The sequence below is a fragment of the Hippocampus bargibanti genome, linkage group LG12 (genome assembly GCF_051943395.1).
Source record: "Hippocampus bargibanti isolate YZ-2025 linkage group LG12, ASM5194339v1, whole genome shotgun sequence".
NCBI lineage: Eukaryota > Metazoa > Chordata > Actinopteri > Syngnathiformes > Syngnathidae > Hippocampus > Hippocampus bargibanti.
This window is the reverse complement of record NC_142745.1, coordinates 15,851,604-15,870,996: the sequence shown is the minus strand read 5'-3', so window position 1 is coordinate 15,870,996 and position 19,393 is coordinate 15,851,604. Positions and strand designations below refer to the sequence as shown.

The following is a 19,393-nucleotide window of genomic DNA, read 5'->3' as shown; positions in this document are numbered from 1 at the left end:
GCACTGAAGTCGTATGCGCATGCGCAAAGACACCTTGACGCGCTTCGGCTGAGTGAGAGTTTGTGCACCAGAAGTTGCCGAGACTTCGGGGAGGAATGGCGGACCTTCGTTCCCTCTTTGTGGGTCTCCCCGTTTTACTCCTCATATGGAATGTTTCTCGCGGGGTTACGCTTTCCGGCAACAGGAGAAACAATCTGGAACGTTGTGGCTTCAAGGTAAAAAATCTTGTTGATGTCGTAATTTGTTACCCTGTATAACTCGTCCACCCGTTCAGGTGTTGGCATACATTTTTATTGTTTTCTTTATCACACATTAGTTTCACTTAGTACGCAATATTTGTTCGCCTGAAGTTGCAAATAAAACTTAATTTATGTGTAATTGTGTATTTTAAACGTTTTTTTTTTACACGAAGAGTGGCAATTTACCTGTATGTCGAACTCAACTCGAAAAAGTGGCGATTTAAAGAATATTAGAAGCTGTGCAAACGCGTGGACACGATTGTCATTTATTTAGGAGCAGTCGGTTAGTTAACATCTTTTCTGATTCTTAATTTGAATTAGAAAAAAAAATTGGCCACGGGTGTTGAACTTCTGACAAATATATTGTAATCACTGTATTTGACTCTTGGGTACCACCAAAGCCTTATAAGCTCCGTTTGAAAAGGTGGCACTTGAAGATTGGTCATCGTTGCGTCAACTTGTCGAAGTAGTTGCCATTTTAAAAACGTTTTCACCAATTGGCCTTATTTCTTGCCTTAAATTCGGACTTGGTGTCATGGGAGCCCAATATTGTTTAAAACTATTTAAGCAGGTGGTGTTTTGTGAAATGTGTAGCACTTCATTGTCTTGTGTAACTTGTGTTTAAAAGTTTTGTTAAAATGTCAAATGTATTTTATTCATGTGGGTGCAATGTCGAGAACTCCAATGGTACCCATGACGGTATATCAAGATTGTTGCTGAATGTGACGGTTTGTTCTGTCTCGACATAAAGTCAATTGTACAACTTCTAAAGTTAGGTTGGGCAAACTGAAAGGATTGCACCCACCAATGGTTTTGTGGCTTTGGCTGAATTGCAGGTTGTAAAAAAAAAAAGAAAAAAGCTGACTTCCTGCCATTTGATGGCTTTCACTTGCTTTAGGGGGTCTCGCAAGGATCACTGTGAACCCCTGTGACATGTGCTGCTAGCAGCTGCTCTGGCTAAAAACACATGTTTGGCAAGCGCATTTAACATCTTTTTTTTTTCCTTTTAAGAAAAAAAAAATCCCACATCTGATTTGACTTTAGAGGTTTTTATCTCTGCTCCATGTTTTTGTTGCTCCGGGGGTTTAAATTGAATCATCAATGGCTTGACATCCTCTTTAAGATCTCATGAGAAGTTGCGCTCCAGTTGTTGACCCAACTATCCAGCAATTATACAATACAATACATCTTCATTTATATAGCGCTTTAACAACAGCTGAAGCTGTAACAAAGCGCTTAACATGGACAACTATCATACACAGGAAAATTATTCACTTCTATTTTGCATGCACATGCAAAAAAAATTTGTAGCCACAAATTAGTATTTTGTTTCATCCCAAATGTGGCCCAATGTCCCTCCTACCTATGCAATGTTTAAGATTTTTTTACTGCGTGTGTGTCTGTGCGCATGCACGCACTATCTGTGTTTCCCCTTTTAGCCTTTGAAGTGTTGTCGACAGGAAGCCTTTGGCTGTTTACCCACTGAAACATTCCTTCCTGCAATAACCCCCACTTACCATCCCACCCAAACACACACACACACACACACACACACACACACACACACACACACACACACACACACACACACACACACACACACACACACACACACACACACACACACACACACACACACACGCATCAGAGGATGCTGAATGTGGGGGTTGGAGGCTTTGCTATTCAACAGGTGTGAAGTAGTTAGAGGTGTGAGGGTTTAAAAAAAAGACCCAATAAAAGTAAGCTTGTTATTTGCATGCCAGGCCTGCAGGTGGCAATGTGTCTGCAGTAAAAATGATCAAATTTGACCACATCTTATACAAACATGCGAATCAAACCTCTGAAGATGGAGGACACTGATTCGCTGTGGCGACCCTTTGGAGGGAAAAGCCGAAAGGAAATGAACATTCGTCTTACAAAGGCAAAGTATTCATGTTGGCTGCCAGGAGAGACGATAGCTTAGGGGTGGCACTCAGTTCACCTTTTGTTGACCTTATCTTGGTTGCAAGTACGATTCTTATTTTATTTATCGTGTCATTTGCCTAATTTTATTTCAATATGGCGTCTTGACACAGAATTATGTTAGTATCAAGCAAACAAAAAATAAAAGCATGTGGCATACTTGATTTTTTTTTTTCAAAACTGTTCATGATCAATCATTTCCTCATCTTTGGCGACCAGTCCCTGTAGATCAGAGCTACTCCACCCCCGCTTAGATCCCGTCTTAGATATCCCGCTTCCTGGATCGTATTCCCCGCTTTCACCTGAAGCCGAAACACTCGCCCTTGGAAAAACATCCCATTGTGTTCTAAAGCCGGATGATCCTGTGGTTTCTCTTTTTCACCCCTCATCTGTCTGTCTATGTGTGTGTGTAAAACATCTGCAGGAGGACGCACAGGGAAGATCAGTCCGCTTCCTCCTGGCCAGAATCACAACTTTCCAGGCGTTTTTCTCACTGTCCGTGCTCCTTGTACCGTGGGGGCTTGTATGTTTTTGACATCAGAGAGCCTCGGCGCCCTTCCCGTGTGAAACTTGGGATCAAATGTCTGGGTGGGCTTCACCGTCGATACATTGTCAGACGATGATGCGAGATTATGGCGGAAAATAAATGCCATCGGGGAGTAAAAGCTGAGATGGTAGCAACCTGTCATTTCGTGTTTAATTTATCGGGCCAAAGATGAGAAAAAAAACACACACACACATATATATACAGTAAAGTCTCGTTATATCGATATTCAAGGGAGTCCGAAAAATATCGATATAACCGGGACTATCGATATATCCGACCCTGTTTGCATGTAATTTTCTCCGTGCGTGCATAGAAATAGTATCTATATAACCGGGACTATCGATATATCCGATATCGATATAACGAGACTTTACTGTATATATATATATTTTTTGTGGTGAACCTCAAGCTACAGTTTGATGACCCCAGTCACTTTTGAGAAGCACTTATGGTGCAATTTGTTTTTATTTGTCAATCAATGGAAATTTTGATTAAACTTCTGTCCCCTTTTTTCTTCGTGGATGGTAGGAGTGTATTTTGTTTTGGGGGTGGGGGGTCCAAATGTCAGCGGGAGCCGGACGGACTATTGGGAGGGAAGGTGGGGCGAGGGAGTCATTGAGGAGCAGCCAGGCAGGAGGTGGAAGCTGCAGGTTTTGTTCCGCTTGGTGGGAAATCTTTGCTTGGCTGAACACACACACACACACACACACACACACACACACACACACACACACACACACACACACACACACACACACACACACACACACACACACACACACACACACACGCACAAAGTTCTTTATTATACAGGTTGCATTGTTGCACCTCACCTTTGTGCGGAGTGAATTCCTCCTGCACAGCTGCTGATCACAGCTTTGAGAATTTTTCTTTTATTTGAACCACACACAGATTTAGACACACACACACACGCACACGCACACATAGACATATACATTCGTGCGCGCTCTGGGAGGGCTAAAGCCTTGCCGACATCTTGACAACTCCAGATGTGTCTGGAAAATGCGGCAAGAATATTTAATACGTCCCCCACCCCCATCAAAATTCAAAGTGCACCTTGATTACCTTCACACTACAGCAATGATATGCCCCCACCCCAAAAAAAAAGAAAGGAACTAAGTCAACACAACAAAGAAAATCTCAGTTTTAGTTCATCCATTTGAACAAATATTTTACGACAAAGTTTCATTGGCCTGGAACGCGCACATCTGGAAGCGAGTCCGCCATCAAAACGGAGCTCGGCGGACATAATTGAAGCACTTCCTGTTTCATCAGATTCCTCCTTCTCCTCTTTCCTTCCCTGCAGCTCTGTTGTTTGTTAGGTCCTCCATCATGCCTCTTTCTTTCTCTCCTCCAGCCACCATTTTCGCTTCCCTCCTCTACCTCGACCTTCTGCCCCGTCGGCATCGCCATGATTAATCACCTTCATCCACAAGCTCAGGGTGCAATTTAGTGGCCTGATTAGCTCAGGAAGTCATTCGGGGGTTCCCCCGGGGAAATTCCCCTTAGCTTTAGCCTTCGTTAGCTTTAACTATTGCCTCTCATCATAGGGATTTTTTTAATATCATGGAAAGACTTTCAGCAATTTTGGTTTGAATCAACCATTTTGGGCAAATTCCAGGGCCGACAAAAAAGATCTAAGTTTGACACCTAATAACCAATAGGAAGTTACTTGTACCCCTTGAAAAAGAATAAAAAATAAATAACCAGTGAACATGAAATTGCGTGGGCTCGTCTATTGTGATGGGACAAATGGAAAAAGTCTTAGGAGCCATTCCTAAAATTCAACTAGAAGTTGACCGTTTCGATTTGAAGAAGCAATTACACACTCAGTGGCACTTCCTGGGAAGTCCCACACACACGCCCCAAAAAATGTGAACCCAATTTGGCGGAAAAAATCTATTCTAAGAAAAAATTTGGAAGACCCATCCCTGAAATTGAAGAAATTGAAACTGGCCTTTGTCCCAATGAGCCCCACTTGGAAGTCCCACACGAAATGACGGCGCCAATAAATTACAAGGCTTGTTAACTTTTTTTTGGGAGGGGGGCGGCGGGTAGTGAAGTTGGTACTCCTGATTACAAATTGAGAGAAACACCTGGAAAGAGCAATCGCACCTGTCTTTTTGAAGTGTCCGGATCGTGGGAAGATCTGGAAATCGCAGCCATGATTAGGGTGGACATGTCTTGTGGCTCAAGGTGAAAGCGGTGCTTTGGAAACAGTTGAGGCGGCCTCTTTTAGAAGTCCCCCGGACTCATGTCCACTTCCTGCCTTTTGACAAGTTGATGTTGCTTCTGCTACATCCAAAAAAAAAACAAAAGAAGCATCATCGCAGTCAAGGTTGTCCCATAAATCACAAGATGCACAAGTACTACTTATACCCACATTGTTTTGTGTGTGTGTGTGTGTGTGTGTGTGTGTGTGTGTGTGTGTGTGTGTGTGTGTGTGTGTGTGTGTGTGTGTGTGTGTGTGTGTGTGTGTGTGTGTGTGTGTGTGTGTGTGTGTGTGTGTGTATCATTCTTTTTGAGTGACACATCCCTTGACATATCCCACCTTTGACCACAAACTCAAATGTCCATACAAAGTATTTCTCTGCTTGTGCTCACCATCCCGCCATTGGATTATGAGGACATTTTATTAGTGTGTGTGTGTGTGTGTGTGTGTGTGTGTGTGTGTGTGTGTGTGTGTGTGTGTGTGTGTGTGTGTGTGTGTGTGTGTGTGTGTGTGTGTGTGTGTGTGTGTGTGTGTGTGTGTGTGTGTGTGTGTGTTGTGTGTGGCGAGTGCATCAAAGGCTTGTTTGATGGTTCAGTTCTGGCGCTGGTGCGTGCCTGTGTTTGGTTTGAGGGCAAATGAGGGTCTTCACAAGTTTGTAACGACAAACACATGCATGCACACACCAATTGTTGAGTTACGGTGGCTGCTAATGGGTCTCTTTCTTTCTCATGGGCACACACACTCGCACACACACAGTGGGACATCTGTCTGATTGCTTTCAGGCGTTTGTGTGTACTTGTGTATGCGCTGCCATTGTCTGACACCTTAAACAAGCTGATGTGTGTGTGTATGTGTGTGCGTGTGTGTGTTTGTGTGTGTGTGTGTGTGTGTGTGTGTGTGTGTGTGTCTGCTCGTGTGTGTGTGTGTGCGTGTGTGTAAGTGTGAGAGGCATGCGACAAGCAGGTTAAGGTTGTAAAAAGGCCTCAGAGGTGTCGGGTCCAAAGCGTTGTGGGCAACGCCAAATGTGAGCTCATGCTCCCATTTCATACAGAAGGCCAGCAAAATTGTGGCATGAGAGCCGTTCACTCCCTTTCATACAGAACCCAGCGAAGTGGACTGCGCTTGGAGAACAGCGGGCATAAGACTGCATTCATAAAAATATACACAATGGCTTATAATCATTTCAAGGTAGCCTTGAAACTTTTTTTTTCAGCTTCACAACATTTGCCCGGACTTTCTTACAGAGACACAGAATTGTCACAAAATCAAAATACTTGACTGTTTTCACAGACTACCAGTGAATGCTAATACATGTGCTTGTCTCTTCATTTCATACACATACAGATGCAGTCCGGGGCTGATGTGGATCGCAGGTTGGCCGTCACGCTCCGAAGCGACAGTGAGTTTCATTTTTTATTATTTGTGTAGTTGAATAAACAAAACCACACATTTTTTTCAGCTTCAAATGTATGAAATATAAACATGGAATAGGTCAACGGGTCTTAATCTTGTTGGAGGCACAGAACCCCACCAGTTTCATACGCTCATTCACCGAACCCTTCTTTCAATTACTGTGCCCACTAACTGCAGACTAGACGTAGAGGTGGACCTCTGCGGCGGAGGATCCACCGAACCCCTGAGACCGACTCACCGAGCCTCAAGGGTTCGATCGAACCCAGTTTGAGAAACACTGGAATAGATATTTGCAGTCAAAGCAATAGGTAGCGCTTTCTAACCTAGCTATCTAGCAGCCTATCCAGCTAGCTAGCTACCTATCTATCGAGCGAACTAGCTAACTAACTAGCTAGCTAATTCTCTTGCTATCTATTCAGCTACCTATCTACCTAGCAAGCTTGTTACCTATCTCGCTAGTTAGCTCGCTATCTACCCTCCTAGCTATGTATCTGCCTATCTATATATTGTATAGAAGTAGTAGTATAGTGAGATTTTGCAAAATTTAAAACTCAGTTTCACTCAGGCTCAAAATTGTGCTCCCCTAAAGTACCCTCTAACCCCCCCACACACATACATTTCATGACCCGCGCTTCCGCTGCTTTTGTCTCGCGGCGGGTACAAGTCAAGTTCTTCAGCCGTGTCTGATTCCCGGCTGGCCGCCCTTTTGTCCATGACCATGAGCGAGACTTGCACCCCCGTCGCCCCTTTTGTGTGTGTGCGCGTGTCCGTGTGTGTGTGTGTGTGTGTGTGTGTGTGTGTGTGTGTGTGTGTGTGTGTGTGTGTGTGTGTGTGTGTGTGTGTGTGTGTGTGTGTGTGTGTGTGTGTGTGTGTGTGTGTGTGTGTGTGTGTGTGTGTGCGTGCGTGCTTGCGTGCGTGCGTGCATGTTCAAATCTCAACTTCTCCTTTTTCCATATCAGCCATTTTAAATCCGGCCTGTGACAAAGTTGTTGTTGTCTTCAGTCTACTTTGAAATCAGTCGGACACATTTTTTTTTCTCAAAACTGGTTTAGGATTTCAAAGTTGAATTTCAAGACCAGGTCAAAATTGTTTTAAGGAAAGGTGAGTGTTTCAAAGGAGGGTGAGGGTTTTTCATTGTGTACAACAAAGCCGCATTTGAAGCATACACAGGCACGCACACCACACACACTATCGGCAGCCCCATGTGGAGTGGAGGTGAACACCCCCGACCGGGTCACAACTAATTCTGCTGAAAATGGCCGACTTCCTGTTCAATTTTTAACATGGGTCATTGAGCATTTTTTTCCTGTCTCCACCCAGTTTTGTGTCAACCCACCTCACCACCATTTTTCACTGGCCGCTATGCTAATGAGTTAGCATTCGTTTAACCTTCTCCAACAGTCCTGAACATGACTCTCGCCCTCCTCCCCCTTTTCCCAAACAAATCAGTGAGTCGTGTCGCATCCGCCAATCTGAAAACGTTCCTCCTTCCTTCCTCAGTTGCAGGACGCACCTCCTCCTCTTCTTCACCTTGGTCAAAGAGGAGCAGCGGGTCGTGTCTGAGCTCTTGCCCTCCTTCCTCCTCCGCTCATCAAGCTTTGGGTTGAACCGCACAAAAGATGCCATTTATTGGCGATATGGTTTGCAAGACTGGGTGAGGGTTTTGAGTGAAAATGGAATTATGGTTGCGTTTCAAGTGGGTTGGGATTTTACATTTAGGGGAGGTCAAAAATGATGATTTCAAGAATGAGGTCGGGTATGAATTTAGGGTTTTGAGATGAAACCAAAGTCAGCAACAACACGATTGATAGGACACAAGACACAGATGGTTCGGCTTTCAAATTTGGGTTCTGAATTACGTTAGAATTTTACATTAGAGTGTCGAAACAGGTTCAGGGTTTTGGTTACATTTTTGAAATTGGACTTCAAAGCTTCACAGTTACAGTTTCAAATTATGCTTTTGATCCATTTTTCGAGCGAGCGATTAGGTTTTTAAATTGGTGTTTCGACATAGGAATAGGGTGGTAAATTAGCTTTTGCGAAGACTGTGCTAGTCCCCAAGTTCATCGGCCAGTGATTCGATACTTGTCAAGTGAACGCTCACGGTATGGATGTAAGATCCTACGTTAGCTTACTTTGTTTTCTATCCTTTCACCCCCCGTACCACCCCATCCCCTTTCATATTGCTGCTGTGGACTGCAAATTCCCCATTGTGGGACGAATAAATGTTTTCTGATTCTGATTCTGAGCTCGTTCTGCGAGCAGTGAAATTTGTATTACTTTTATTTATTTTATGCATTTATTTATTTATTTTGGTGATTGTATGTATCTATTTCTTCATTCATGTGTTTATTTATTTATTCATTCATTTGTTTATCTATTTATTTCCAGACTGCTCGTTGAACTCCCCTTTGGGCAAACACGTCATCCATGAGGTGGCCAACGTCTCCTTCACGCATCTGGCCTGCGACCACCAAGCCGGAGTCGTGGTCCACTGGTCGGCTAGTCCGCTAGGTATGCTTCCGACGTATGTCTTTTCATTTTATACATGGTTCTTAGTTGTAGATTTTAAATCCATTGAATGGAAACTAAATAGAAGCATTTCTGAAGGAAAAAACTAATGATAATAATAAAAGAAAGTCTGAAAACTCATTAAAATGAACACAATTGTAAAAATTCAAAACAAAATGAACCTTATTTCCAACCCTAACTTTATCTATAAATCTGGGTGTTTGCTTCAAACTCACCTTGAAAATGCCAATCCTTCCCTCGGTGCTGATTTGAAGCCCTAATTTGAACCCCCAGTCCTGTCTTAACTCATTCACTGCCATTCCCGAATTTATTCAAGAAGTAAAAAGCACGACGTGGAGCACCATTCCTTTTGTTTGTTCGGGTTTTGTTTTTTTCTTACAGGGGGTGCCGATAAAGCGCTGGTCAGACCTCTGGCAATATTTTCCCTCCCACGAGGGGGCAGCATTTGCCTGTTGTACAGTTGCTTCCATTTCAAGCTCAGTTAACTCCAGACCCATAAAATTTAGGAATTAATTATTTTTTTCTGATGAAAGAAGACAGTCTAAGGTTTTTTACGCTGCATTAATTGTCAATTAAAAATCAATATTCTGTGGGTCCTGCACTGGAGTGGAAAGATTTTTGCACATCGTCTGGCAGTGAATGAGTTAAATACCCTACCCCAACCTAGGAAACTTAACGCTCTTTAAAGCCAGATTTGAACCCCCAAGCCTGCCTTGATACCCTAACATTTGCTTTCAAACCTAATCCTCCATTAAGGCCTTTTTGTGTCATTTAAACTTTCTCGCGGCCCCTACTGTGTGTATTTTTCATCCCATCAAATGTTGACTAGGATGCACAACACTGCATCGAGAACATATACAACTCGGATCCCTGAAAGTCCAAGGGCAATTTTTTTCCCCGCCGCAATGGGGGATCACATGTAAGGATTTAAACATGTGCCGCTTTGATCGTCACTCGCTACCTCCGTAGGATTGCCAAGGAATGCGTGTGTGCGTGTGTGTGTGCAACTTGAAGGTGGGTAACTTGAAGCTCGTGGCTATGACAATGCAGCCTGTTGTGTTCCCCTGCAGAAGGACCCAAAAATCCCACACAAGTATTTGCCATCCCAGCGATGGAGGAAATTTGAAAATGTACATGACCTTGAATTTAAAATTCTGCCTTGTAATAAGATTCATATTCGGCCACGTTACATCCCTTTGATGGGATATATTTTGGAAGCAACTGTGGCGAAAGTCAAATCCTGAGAAAACAGGTCATGATGAAAGGAGTGAAGGAAAGACAAAAGGAAGGAAGGAAAGAGTTGGGAAAGATGCCCAGGAAACTGCCCAGAGATGGAAAAATCTGTTCTGCTGTCTGGCTAATGAGAACAACATGTCCCGTGCATGGAAAGCTCTCATTACAAGAGTCAAAGAGGCTTTGAGGGGGAATGAAAGAAAGCAGGGGGGGTGCAGGTGGAGGAAACCCGGGAGGGGACATGAGGGGTGGGTGGAGGGGCGAGCGTGGACAACAAGAAGGAGCCGAGGGGGTACGTCAAAGAAAGGAGAAAAGAGCATGTCAGTCACATTCATGCGAAATGAACACGACATGAGGATATGCGGCCAATTACCAGAAGAGCCCCCCTCCCCATTCTGGGATTTCTTTTACATCCAAAATTAATGGTGAAGCCCCAAAAACGTTAAACTAAATGTCACATTAACAAAAATGTCGACATCTAATATCATAATACAGGCATGTATTCTTTATCATCTGCAAAGAATGACTGAGTGCATCTCACTGAGGAACTGGGAATCCGTATGCTTGTAGAGGGTATAGCAAGTGCTGAAGAATGAATGTCTCTGTGTCTTTGTGTTGTCATAATATTTGTTAATTTGTTTTTCTTTGTTTTTTTTTTACTTCAAGATGGCGCCGCAAGAGAGGGTGCCTTTCCAGCAGCTCCTGTATTTTGTTTTTATACTTATTTCTTTCCTTTCCTCTTCCTTTCATAACGTTGCTGCTGTGTTACTTCTGGGTAGAGTGAATGCTGGCGCGAATGGCTGCCGCTGCTCACCCGCACAAAAAAAAAGTTAAAAGTTCTTATCCCGCGACTGTGAAGTGTCCTTGAGTTTCGAAAGGCGCCCGGAAATAAAATGTATTATTATTGTTGTTGTTGTTGTTGTTTTTGTTGTTATTATTATTACAACAATATCATAGAACAAATTGGAAACATTTTGTATTTATCCAACTTGTAATTCCGCCGAGCAACAAGATATGTTTGGGCGGACGACTGAAACTCCTGACTTGTTTTTTTCAGGAATTGAACACATCAAAGGCTTTCGGGTTTATCTGGAGGACAAGAATCCTGATGGGAAACGATGCCAACATCTCATCCTCAAGGACCCGCGACAGCTCAACTTCTCCTACAAGACCACGGTAAGACTAGCGTGGTCTCATTTTTGTTTTGGTAGCCACAAACTTTTAAAGGAGAGCCTGTAAGCGTCAACAAAAGTGACAATGGTTGCATGGAATACTTTCAGCAACTGGGTTTTTTGGATCTGCTCGAGATTTCAAATTGGTCGCTTTTTGCCCAATTGTTTTCTTTAGAATCCTGTCCCAGTTTTCGTTTGAAAAAAAAAATGCAGGATTGTCATGTGCAAATCCAAAGCGTTTTATAAGTTGTGTAAAAAAATCTACAAGAGACATAGTGTACTTCACAATAAAAGTTTTTATTCACAACTCGAAGCAAAAACAAAGTTTCTGGTCTGTTCTGCATTTTCAGAACGGATTGAGTCAATTTTCATTGTTTGTTGTGGGAAGTATTGATTTGGTTTTCCTACACTGCACTTTCGGTTGGATGAACCCCCAAAAGTGAGTTCCCGTTGTATCAAATGCCTGTTGTGTATTTTGCATTTGTTCGAAATCAGCAAGTTGTGCAAAAATAGTGATATCACGTCCAACATCGGCTGTGCATAACACGCACGCCACAAAGTGCTCACTTCAATGTATCATTCGCATTCAAACATTGCCACGGGGTCAAATGAATTTCACCTGGAAAGGTGAAAGTACATATACCAGTCTGCAAATGTCCAAACGGCTGCGATGCATTTGTAAGCGTTCCCCTTTGACGCAGAAGCTGAGCAGTCAGCCGTTCAACGACTTGAGCTTCGACACGGACTATATGGTGCGCGTTGTTCCTTTCCCCACGCTGATGAACGACAGCTTCTTCCCGCCGTCTTTCCTCAGGACAAACTGTAAGCGCCATCGCTTTCATGTTTCGCACACCTAGCCAGCCTGTTAGTTATTAGTGCCCGCGTGTGTGTTTTAACTCCTGTGTGTGTGTCTTGTCGCGTTGCAGCCTGCGAAGTCTTGCTGGGCTCCGAAAACCTGGTTTGTAAACCATGTAAGTTCCTAGCCGTTGTCGTCATAAACGTAAACATGTGTGCCTGTGCATGTGTGTGTGGTTGTGTTTTCTTGCCAGATAATTTCAAAATAAGTCATAATAAGTCCTCATTTTAAGTGCTCCACAATTTCAATTTGGACTCAGATCCCATTTTTGTTTTGAAGTCGTTCCAAAGAGCTGACATGGGATGGGATTTGCCTTTATTAGTCTCACAGTGGAGAAATGTACATTTCACAGCAGCAAACATCAACATCAAGTACTTTATCGTATCTTCACGGTGAGGCGGAAATGTGATATCCATATAAGATCAGATTCTTGTTTTTGAACAAATGGGCATCATTGCCCCTTTATTTTTGAACTTTGTCAAGGAATTGAAAGTGATGAAAATTGTTTGAAGAAAAAATCTGCAAACTTACTGCCGAAAAGGGTCATCAAGCCATCTTTTGACTGACAACCAACACCATTTTTTTTTGTTTCCTAACTGACATCGGAAACATGTTTTATCGCATCTAAAATACCCAAAACACGCAGGCTGATATTTTTTGTCAAATGAAAAACACCAATAAAAAAAGTTAGTGTCCCAAATCTACTTCAAAATGACCCCGGAGATGGCGAGTTTCAGAAGGTCCCGCCCCCTTGTTCGTGACATCATGCCAGGACGTCTTTGCCTTGCTCTAGAATCAAAACAATGCGAAACGTCCGACACCTTCAAAGAAGTAAAGATGACGGCTGAAGAAACCTTTTCATGGATGGACCACTCCTGTACGACTGAGAGCTTACACAGACGTGAAGCGGAGACACAAAGTTGGGTAGATGAAAGTGTGCAAGGACTGGAGGAGGTGAAGATGCAAGAAAATGCAAGGATGATAGGAGGTGAAGAAGTGAGGATGAGAGGGTGGAAGAAGGTGAGGGCGCAAACCGGAAGGGTGAGAGGAGGTAAAGAGGCTGGAAAGGAGGAAAAAAGGAAGTGAGAATGTGAAGATGAGAGAATGTGAGAAGGTCAAGATTGCAGGAGGGAAGGAGCTGAGCATGTAAGGGTGGGAGGAAGAAAGGCTGTGAGGTCCTACAAAGTTACGAAGTAGTGATGTACATTTCAAGTATGGAAACATTCATGGATCTAAGGTTTGCAAGATATCACGATATGAAGATGCAAGGATGTAAGAATGTCAGGATGTGAGAGTACAAGGATAGAAAGGCATTAGGGGGCAAGGATACAAGTAAGTAAGTCGCCAAGGAGACCGGAAAATCGAAGAGTTCAGGTTGCAAGGATACAATGATGCAGGAATTACCACATTACATCATTCACTGCCAGACAATTTGCAACAATGTGTCCACTCCAGTGGCAGGGTTTTTGTCATTTTCACTCCAATTGCAGGACCCGCAGAATATTGAGTTTTAGGACTACATAAACATTAAAGGACAACCGACAGCATTTTTTGTTTCCTAACTGACATCAGAAACACGTTTTATAGCATCTAAAATACCCAAAACACGCAGGCTGATATTTTTAGTCAAATGAAAAACACAAATAAAAATGTGTGTCCCAAAACTACTTCAAAAGTTAACCTTGGAAATGATGAGGATCAGAAGATCCCGCCCACTTGTTCGTGACGTCACGCCAAGACGTCTTGCCTTGCTTGAGAATCAAAACAATGGCTTCAGATTCGAAGGAGATGCTTTCTTGTTACTCATCCAGTTATGAATATGATTCAAATAGTTCTGAAAAGGAAATCATAAATGTTTTCAATCGATTAAAGAAGTACTTGCGTATCAATTCGAGCCGTCAGGCCTCCAGTGTAGCGTCCCAGAAAATGCACACGATGGCGCCAAAGCTCCGTTGGAAATGGGCTGATTTGTCAGCTGGGAATTTGTGTCAGCGAATATCAAATAGTAGTCTTGGTGCAACACACAACGATTCACCATCACGTTATTAATGTGTTTTCCTTCTAATTTTGCCATCAACATGGATCAACACAAAGTTTTCAGACCAAACAAAGTACCCAAAATGCATTGTATGTCGCTTTCTCGGTCAGGGGCGTTCGAGACGTGACGTCACGTCAGGCATCGTCATCAACCCGAAAACAAGACTTCCTGAATATTAAGCGCGAGTCTTAAAACGTAAAATATAGCTATATGCATTGTAATCTTTGTAAAATACGCTCAGTCGAAGTCATTTGAAGTCATTTTACAAATTATGGACACAACTGGTGTCCGGAGGTGTCGGTTGTCCTTTAAAGATCTGGTTATTTATTTATTTATGTATTTATTTATTTATTTATTTGTTGGTTTGTTTGTTTTTTGTTTGTGTATTTATTTATTGGGTTGTTTAGTTATTTTTATTTTTGTATTTTTTTATTTGTTTATTTATGTCTCTATTTATTTGTTAATTTATCTGTCTGTTTATTTATTTATTAATTAATTAATTTATTTATGGCATGATTGTTGTACTTGGTATTTGTTGTTGGTGCAGTCTGGAAGCCAAAAATGTTAAGCGTGTCCCAGCTGGGTTCCAAACTCCACGTCAGCTTCGAGCAGGCCCCACCTTCCTTTGCCTTCCACCTCTACTACATTTACTACAAGCTGCGCCAGGATGGACCCTTCCGACTGCAGCGCTGCAAACCCGTACGAACGCCCGCAATCGGAATGTAACCCCCTACCCCGTTCTCAAGTTCTTCATGTTCAATAAATTATGTTGGCAGGATGCGAATCAGCAGAAGAGCACCTGCATCCTGCAGGATGTCACTCCGGGGACCTACACCATCGAGGTACACAAATGCATCGCTTGTCAATGGAGATGCTCTTCACCTTTGCGATGCAAATGTATCTTTTGTGCCCCAGTTAAGGGACGAAAGCAACACCACCAGGAAGCAGACACAATTTTACGTCAGTCAAGGTGAGATGCTTGCTTGTTTATTTATTTATTTATTTATTTATTTATTTATTTATTTATTTAGTAGTTGATATATATTTTTAATCATATCATTCTTCCCCTCCAAAAAATTGAGGGTACATATTTCTATGTATAAATATTTTTAATATTTCATAAATAACATTTTACACTTGGTTCATCGTAAAAATAACATCCTGAAATATCTAAAGTGTAGTGGATGGTAATAGATGGTGGTATTGTGAGATCAGCACAGCTTTTAAGTAGAAGATTAAGATTATATGTTTGATGTAATATTTTTATGTTAATTGTGAAGGGCACAAATGCGAGTTTGTTGGAATTTGGACACGTGTTTGGCAAGCGACAATGTTGTTATTTTTATTTATTCATTTACTTTAATTTACCGGTATTGATTTCTTTATTTTTGTCACACTGCAGTCCACTCGCCATGGGCGGGGCCTATCCGGGCCATGGCCATCACAGTGCCGCTGGTCATCATGTCTGCTTTCGCCACGCTCTTCACCGTCATGTGCCGCAAGAAGCAGCAAGGTGAGAGAGGAAAAACATGCTTTGATCGGTTGCTTGTCGTGGTCATCCGAAATGTTGACTGGTGGACCGACGTCTCCCCGTTAGAAAACATCTACAGCCAGCTGGACGAGGAGAGCAGCGAATCGTCCAATCAGGGTGCGGCGGTGATTGCCGAGAGACCGGGGCCCCGCCCCAAAGTCTTTATCTGCTACTCCGACCGTGACGGGGCGAAGCACGCCAGAGTCATACAAAGCTTTGCGTACTTCCTCCAGGACTTCTGTGGCTGTGAGGTGAGAAAATGGCGGCCCGGTGGCGCAGCCCGAATTCCGCTTGTCGTTCAAGTTTGTTCTCACCTGTCAATCATGTTGGCGGTCAGGTGGTGCTGGACCTGTGGGAGCATCTGGAGATGTGCAGGGAAGGTCAGATGTCATGGCTTGGCCGGCAGCTGGACGAAGCCAACTTCATCATCACCGTCTGCTCCAAAGGACTTCGGTACTTCATCCCTGTCCACCTCTTTCTTCTTCTTCGACACAATGTGGAGAGGCCGATGATAGAAGAAGAAATGATGCATGGTAGCGTGACTTGGAGGAAGGGAGGCCACAATGTCAGGTCTCACAATATGTACTTCCCCTCCTTGCCACTGGGTGGTGCAAAAGTAATTGATGGAAAGAAGCTTCCTTTTGCCTTCACTTTGTAGCTACATGCTACTTCTGTTAGCATCTCCAGAACCTCGTCAAATAATTTTCTTTGCTTACATCCCCGCAGCTACTTTGTGGAGAGGAAGAGCCGCAGAGGAAAGACGCCGGTTGGACGCCGCTGCGTTAGCGGCGACGCGGATTATCCATCGGGGAGGTCCGGCGGTGACCTTTTTGTGGTGGCCGTGGCCATGATCGCGGAGAAGTTGCGGCAGGCCAAGCGGCAGGAAGGCGAAGAGGGCGGCGGTGCGGAGGAGCTCCAACGCTTCATGGCCGTCTACTTTGATTATTCCACCGAAAATGACATTCCGACCATCCTCAGTTTGGCTCCAAGGTACAAACAAAAAATACATAATTTAATTAACAAATAAATAAATAACCACATAAATAAATAGAAAAATTAATCAATAAACAAATAAACAAACAAATACGTACGTGCATGCATACATACATACATACATACATACATACATACATACATACATACATACATACATACATACATTAATTTTGTAAAAATGTCATTAAAAAATCGCAATATTCAAAATATTGTGTGTGTGTGTGTGTGTGTGTGTGTGTGTGTGTGTGTGTGTGTGTGTGTGTGTGTGTGTGTGTGTGTGTGTGTGTGTGTGTGTGTGTGTGCGCGTGTGTGTGCATATGTGTGTGTGTGTAGACTTTCATGTCGTATTTGAGTTACTTTTAAACTGTTTTGTTATGTGTTTAGGTTCAAACTGATGGACCAGTTGCCTCAGCTTTTCGCTCGCCTGCACTCGGGGCGCTCGAGTCTGGCCGAGCGCGACTCACAGCCGCTCAACATCTCGCGAAGGAATTACTTTCGCAGCAAGTCTGGCCGCTCGCTCTACGTGGCCATCTGCAACATGCACCAGTACATCAGCCAAAACCCGGATTGGTTCCAAAAGCCCACAGCTTCCTGCTCGCCGTCGCCACTTCCCTCTGCCTCAGCCCGGGACGACAAGGTTCCCACTTCGTCCTCCCGGCCGGGCGGCATGGTTCTGAACGAGGTGCTGGTGAAGACACCCGAGAGTGGCGACAGGAGGCCCAAGGAGAACTCACTCGCGCTCGACCACGCAGCCGCCATTACCTATAAACTCAGCCTGGGTCCCAGCCAGAGTCCCAATCCTTTTCCCAGTCTTGATCCAGTCCTTCCTCAGAGCCCTTCATCCAGGCAGGAACACAATTCCAGGTGAATAATAATAATACATTTAATTTCTAAGCGCATTTCAAAACTCTCAAGGACACTTTACAGTCGTGGGATATTTTTGTGTGGGTGAGCAGCGGCAGCCATTCGCGCCAGCGTTCACTCTACCCGGAAGTAACACAGTTGCAAAGTTATGAATGGAAAGGAAAAAAAGAAGTGGAAAAACAAAATAAAGGAGCTGCTGAAAAGGCAGCCACTCTCGCCACCCAACTGCTCCCTGGATCTGGTCTCGCCATCCCTCATCTTGAGCAGAGGGAATTCTATTTGCCCACCCACCTTGCCCATGTAATTTTGTAATGCGCCATCATGACTAATGGGAGGTAATAGATGCCGGTATTGTGGGATCAGCAAAGCTTTTGAGTAGAAGATCAAGATTAGGGGATCGGTGTAATCTTTTCACGTCCATAGTGAGATACAGAAATGTGATCTTTTATTAAATGACATGATTTTGGCAAATTAACATATTTATTTTTAATGTAAAGCTCCTTGGGTGAGGTCACGTCTTATGTTCTCCTCTGACCCTCATTTAGCACATCCTCCCCAACCCCTTCACCATGCCTCCTCCGGGATGAGGACGAGGCGCCTTCTGTAGAAGCATCAGGCAGCCCAGAGCCGCCTCCCCCACCGCCACCCCGCGACTCTGGCATCTACGAGTCCTCCGTGCCGTCCTCTGAGCTGTCCATCCCCTTAATGGACGGGCTGTCCCATGAGCACGCCGACTCCTCATCGCTGGCCGAGAGCGAGTCGTCATCGTCTGGGTTGGGTAAGCTCACTGGTAGCATGCCGCGAGTGCTTCCGTTTTGGCGCACTCATCACTTTTGGTTTTATCGCGTAGGAGACGAGGAGCCTCCGGTTGTCACGTCACTGGTCTGTGGCGCCCCCACAGTCTGTGAAGCAGAACTGCACCACTCGGTGCAAAATGCGGGACTGGAAACGGCAGCTTCGCTGTAGCGTACTCTGCATTGGACGTTCTGGGATGTTGGTTACCGTGGTGACCGGTGTGAAGAATGAAGTATTTGGAATATCTAACGCAACAGGAACTTTTGTGAACCACTGTTTTTTTCCCACCCCACTTTTGAAGTTTGCGGACTGATGGGAATTTTTCCTTGTTCCTGAATTTTTTCTATTCAGGTGAAACGGAATATTTGGAACACAAGCATATTGGAATACTGACTTGACAGATGTACCCAATATTTGTTTGTCAATTATTATTTTATTTTTTTTTATTTTTTTTCCCCAGATATGTCATGTTGTTAACATGTGAATTGAAACTGGACACGAAAGTGAAAAGGGAATGCAGCATTTTGCTGCTGTATATAGATTTTTTTTTGTCTGAAAAGTCTGTTATGATTTTAATTGTTTCGACTTTTGTTTCTCTGCATTGTCTCGAAATGTACTGTTCTAGAGTACCTTAAAAATGTAGAAAATAAATGAAAAACATCTTGTGACACTAACCACGGCCATTTTTCTGGATTCTTTGCCCATTTGAGGTGACACATAAATATATTCAAACAATATGGGTACGAAAATGTTTCAAGTTTAAAAATGAAGATACTAATTCAAAGAATTATTTTAGAAAATTTTCACTTATAATAATCATAAAATGTTTAAATGTATTATATTGTTTTTATTTACTAACAACAACTAATGAAAAGGAATTAAATTGAATAATATGATTCGATTTTTAGAATAAAATGATGGGGGCGTTGTATCACGCGATGGCTTCAAGCAACAGGAACCTAAGCAAATATCCAGCCATATG

At 43.3% G+C, this 19,393-nt stretch overlaps 1 protein-coding gene across 2 annotated transcripts; it reads left to right on the top strand.

Moving 5' to 3' along the window:
• The first annotated feature begins 13 nt into the window (after positions 1–13).
• Positions 14–19,095, top strand: il17rd (interleukin 17 receptor D). Of its 2 annotated transcripts, none has more exons than XM_089009958.1 (16): positions 14–215; positions 6,326–6,380; positions 8,786–8,908; positions 11,217–11,335; positions 12,036–12,153; positions 12,258–12,302; positions 14,773–14,924; positions 15,002–15,067; positions 15,141–15,195; positions 15,628–15,738; positions 15,823–16,007; positions 16,094–16,209; positions 16,483–16,746; positions 17,137–17,616; positions 18,162–18,394; positions 18,467–19,095. In XM_089009958.1, the coding sequence occupies exons 1-16, from the start codon at positions 96–98 to the stop codon at positions 18,580–18,582; spliced, it is 2,358 nt and encodes a 785-aa protein (XP_088866084.1). In that variant the 5' UTR covers positions 14–95; the 3' UTR covers positions 18,583–19,095. The 2 variants fall into 2 exon arrangements, with proteins under 2 accessions (XP_088866084.1, XP_088866083.1); XM_089009957.1 differs by having other exon boundaries at positions 19–215; positions 12,033–12,153; positions 18,467–19,094.
• The last annotated feature ends 298 nt before the right edge of the window (positions 19,096–19,393 follow it).

Excerpts from the sequence above, each read along its gene's own strand:
- il17rd (XM_089009957.1), top strand. The coding sequence starts at position 96 with ATGGCGGACCTTCGTTCCCTCTTTGTGGGTCTCCCCGTTTTACTCCTC. Across the intron at positions 12,303-14,772 it reads AAACCTGGTTTGTAAACCAT|TCTGGAAGCCAAAAATGTTA; the intron begins GTAAGTTCCTAG and ends TTGTTGGTGCAG. Across the intron at positions 14,925-15,001 it reads GACTGCAGCGCTGCAAACCC|GATGCGAATCAGCAGAAGAG; the intron begins GTACGAACGCCC and ends TTATGTTGGCAG.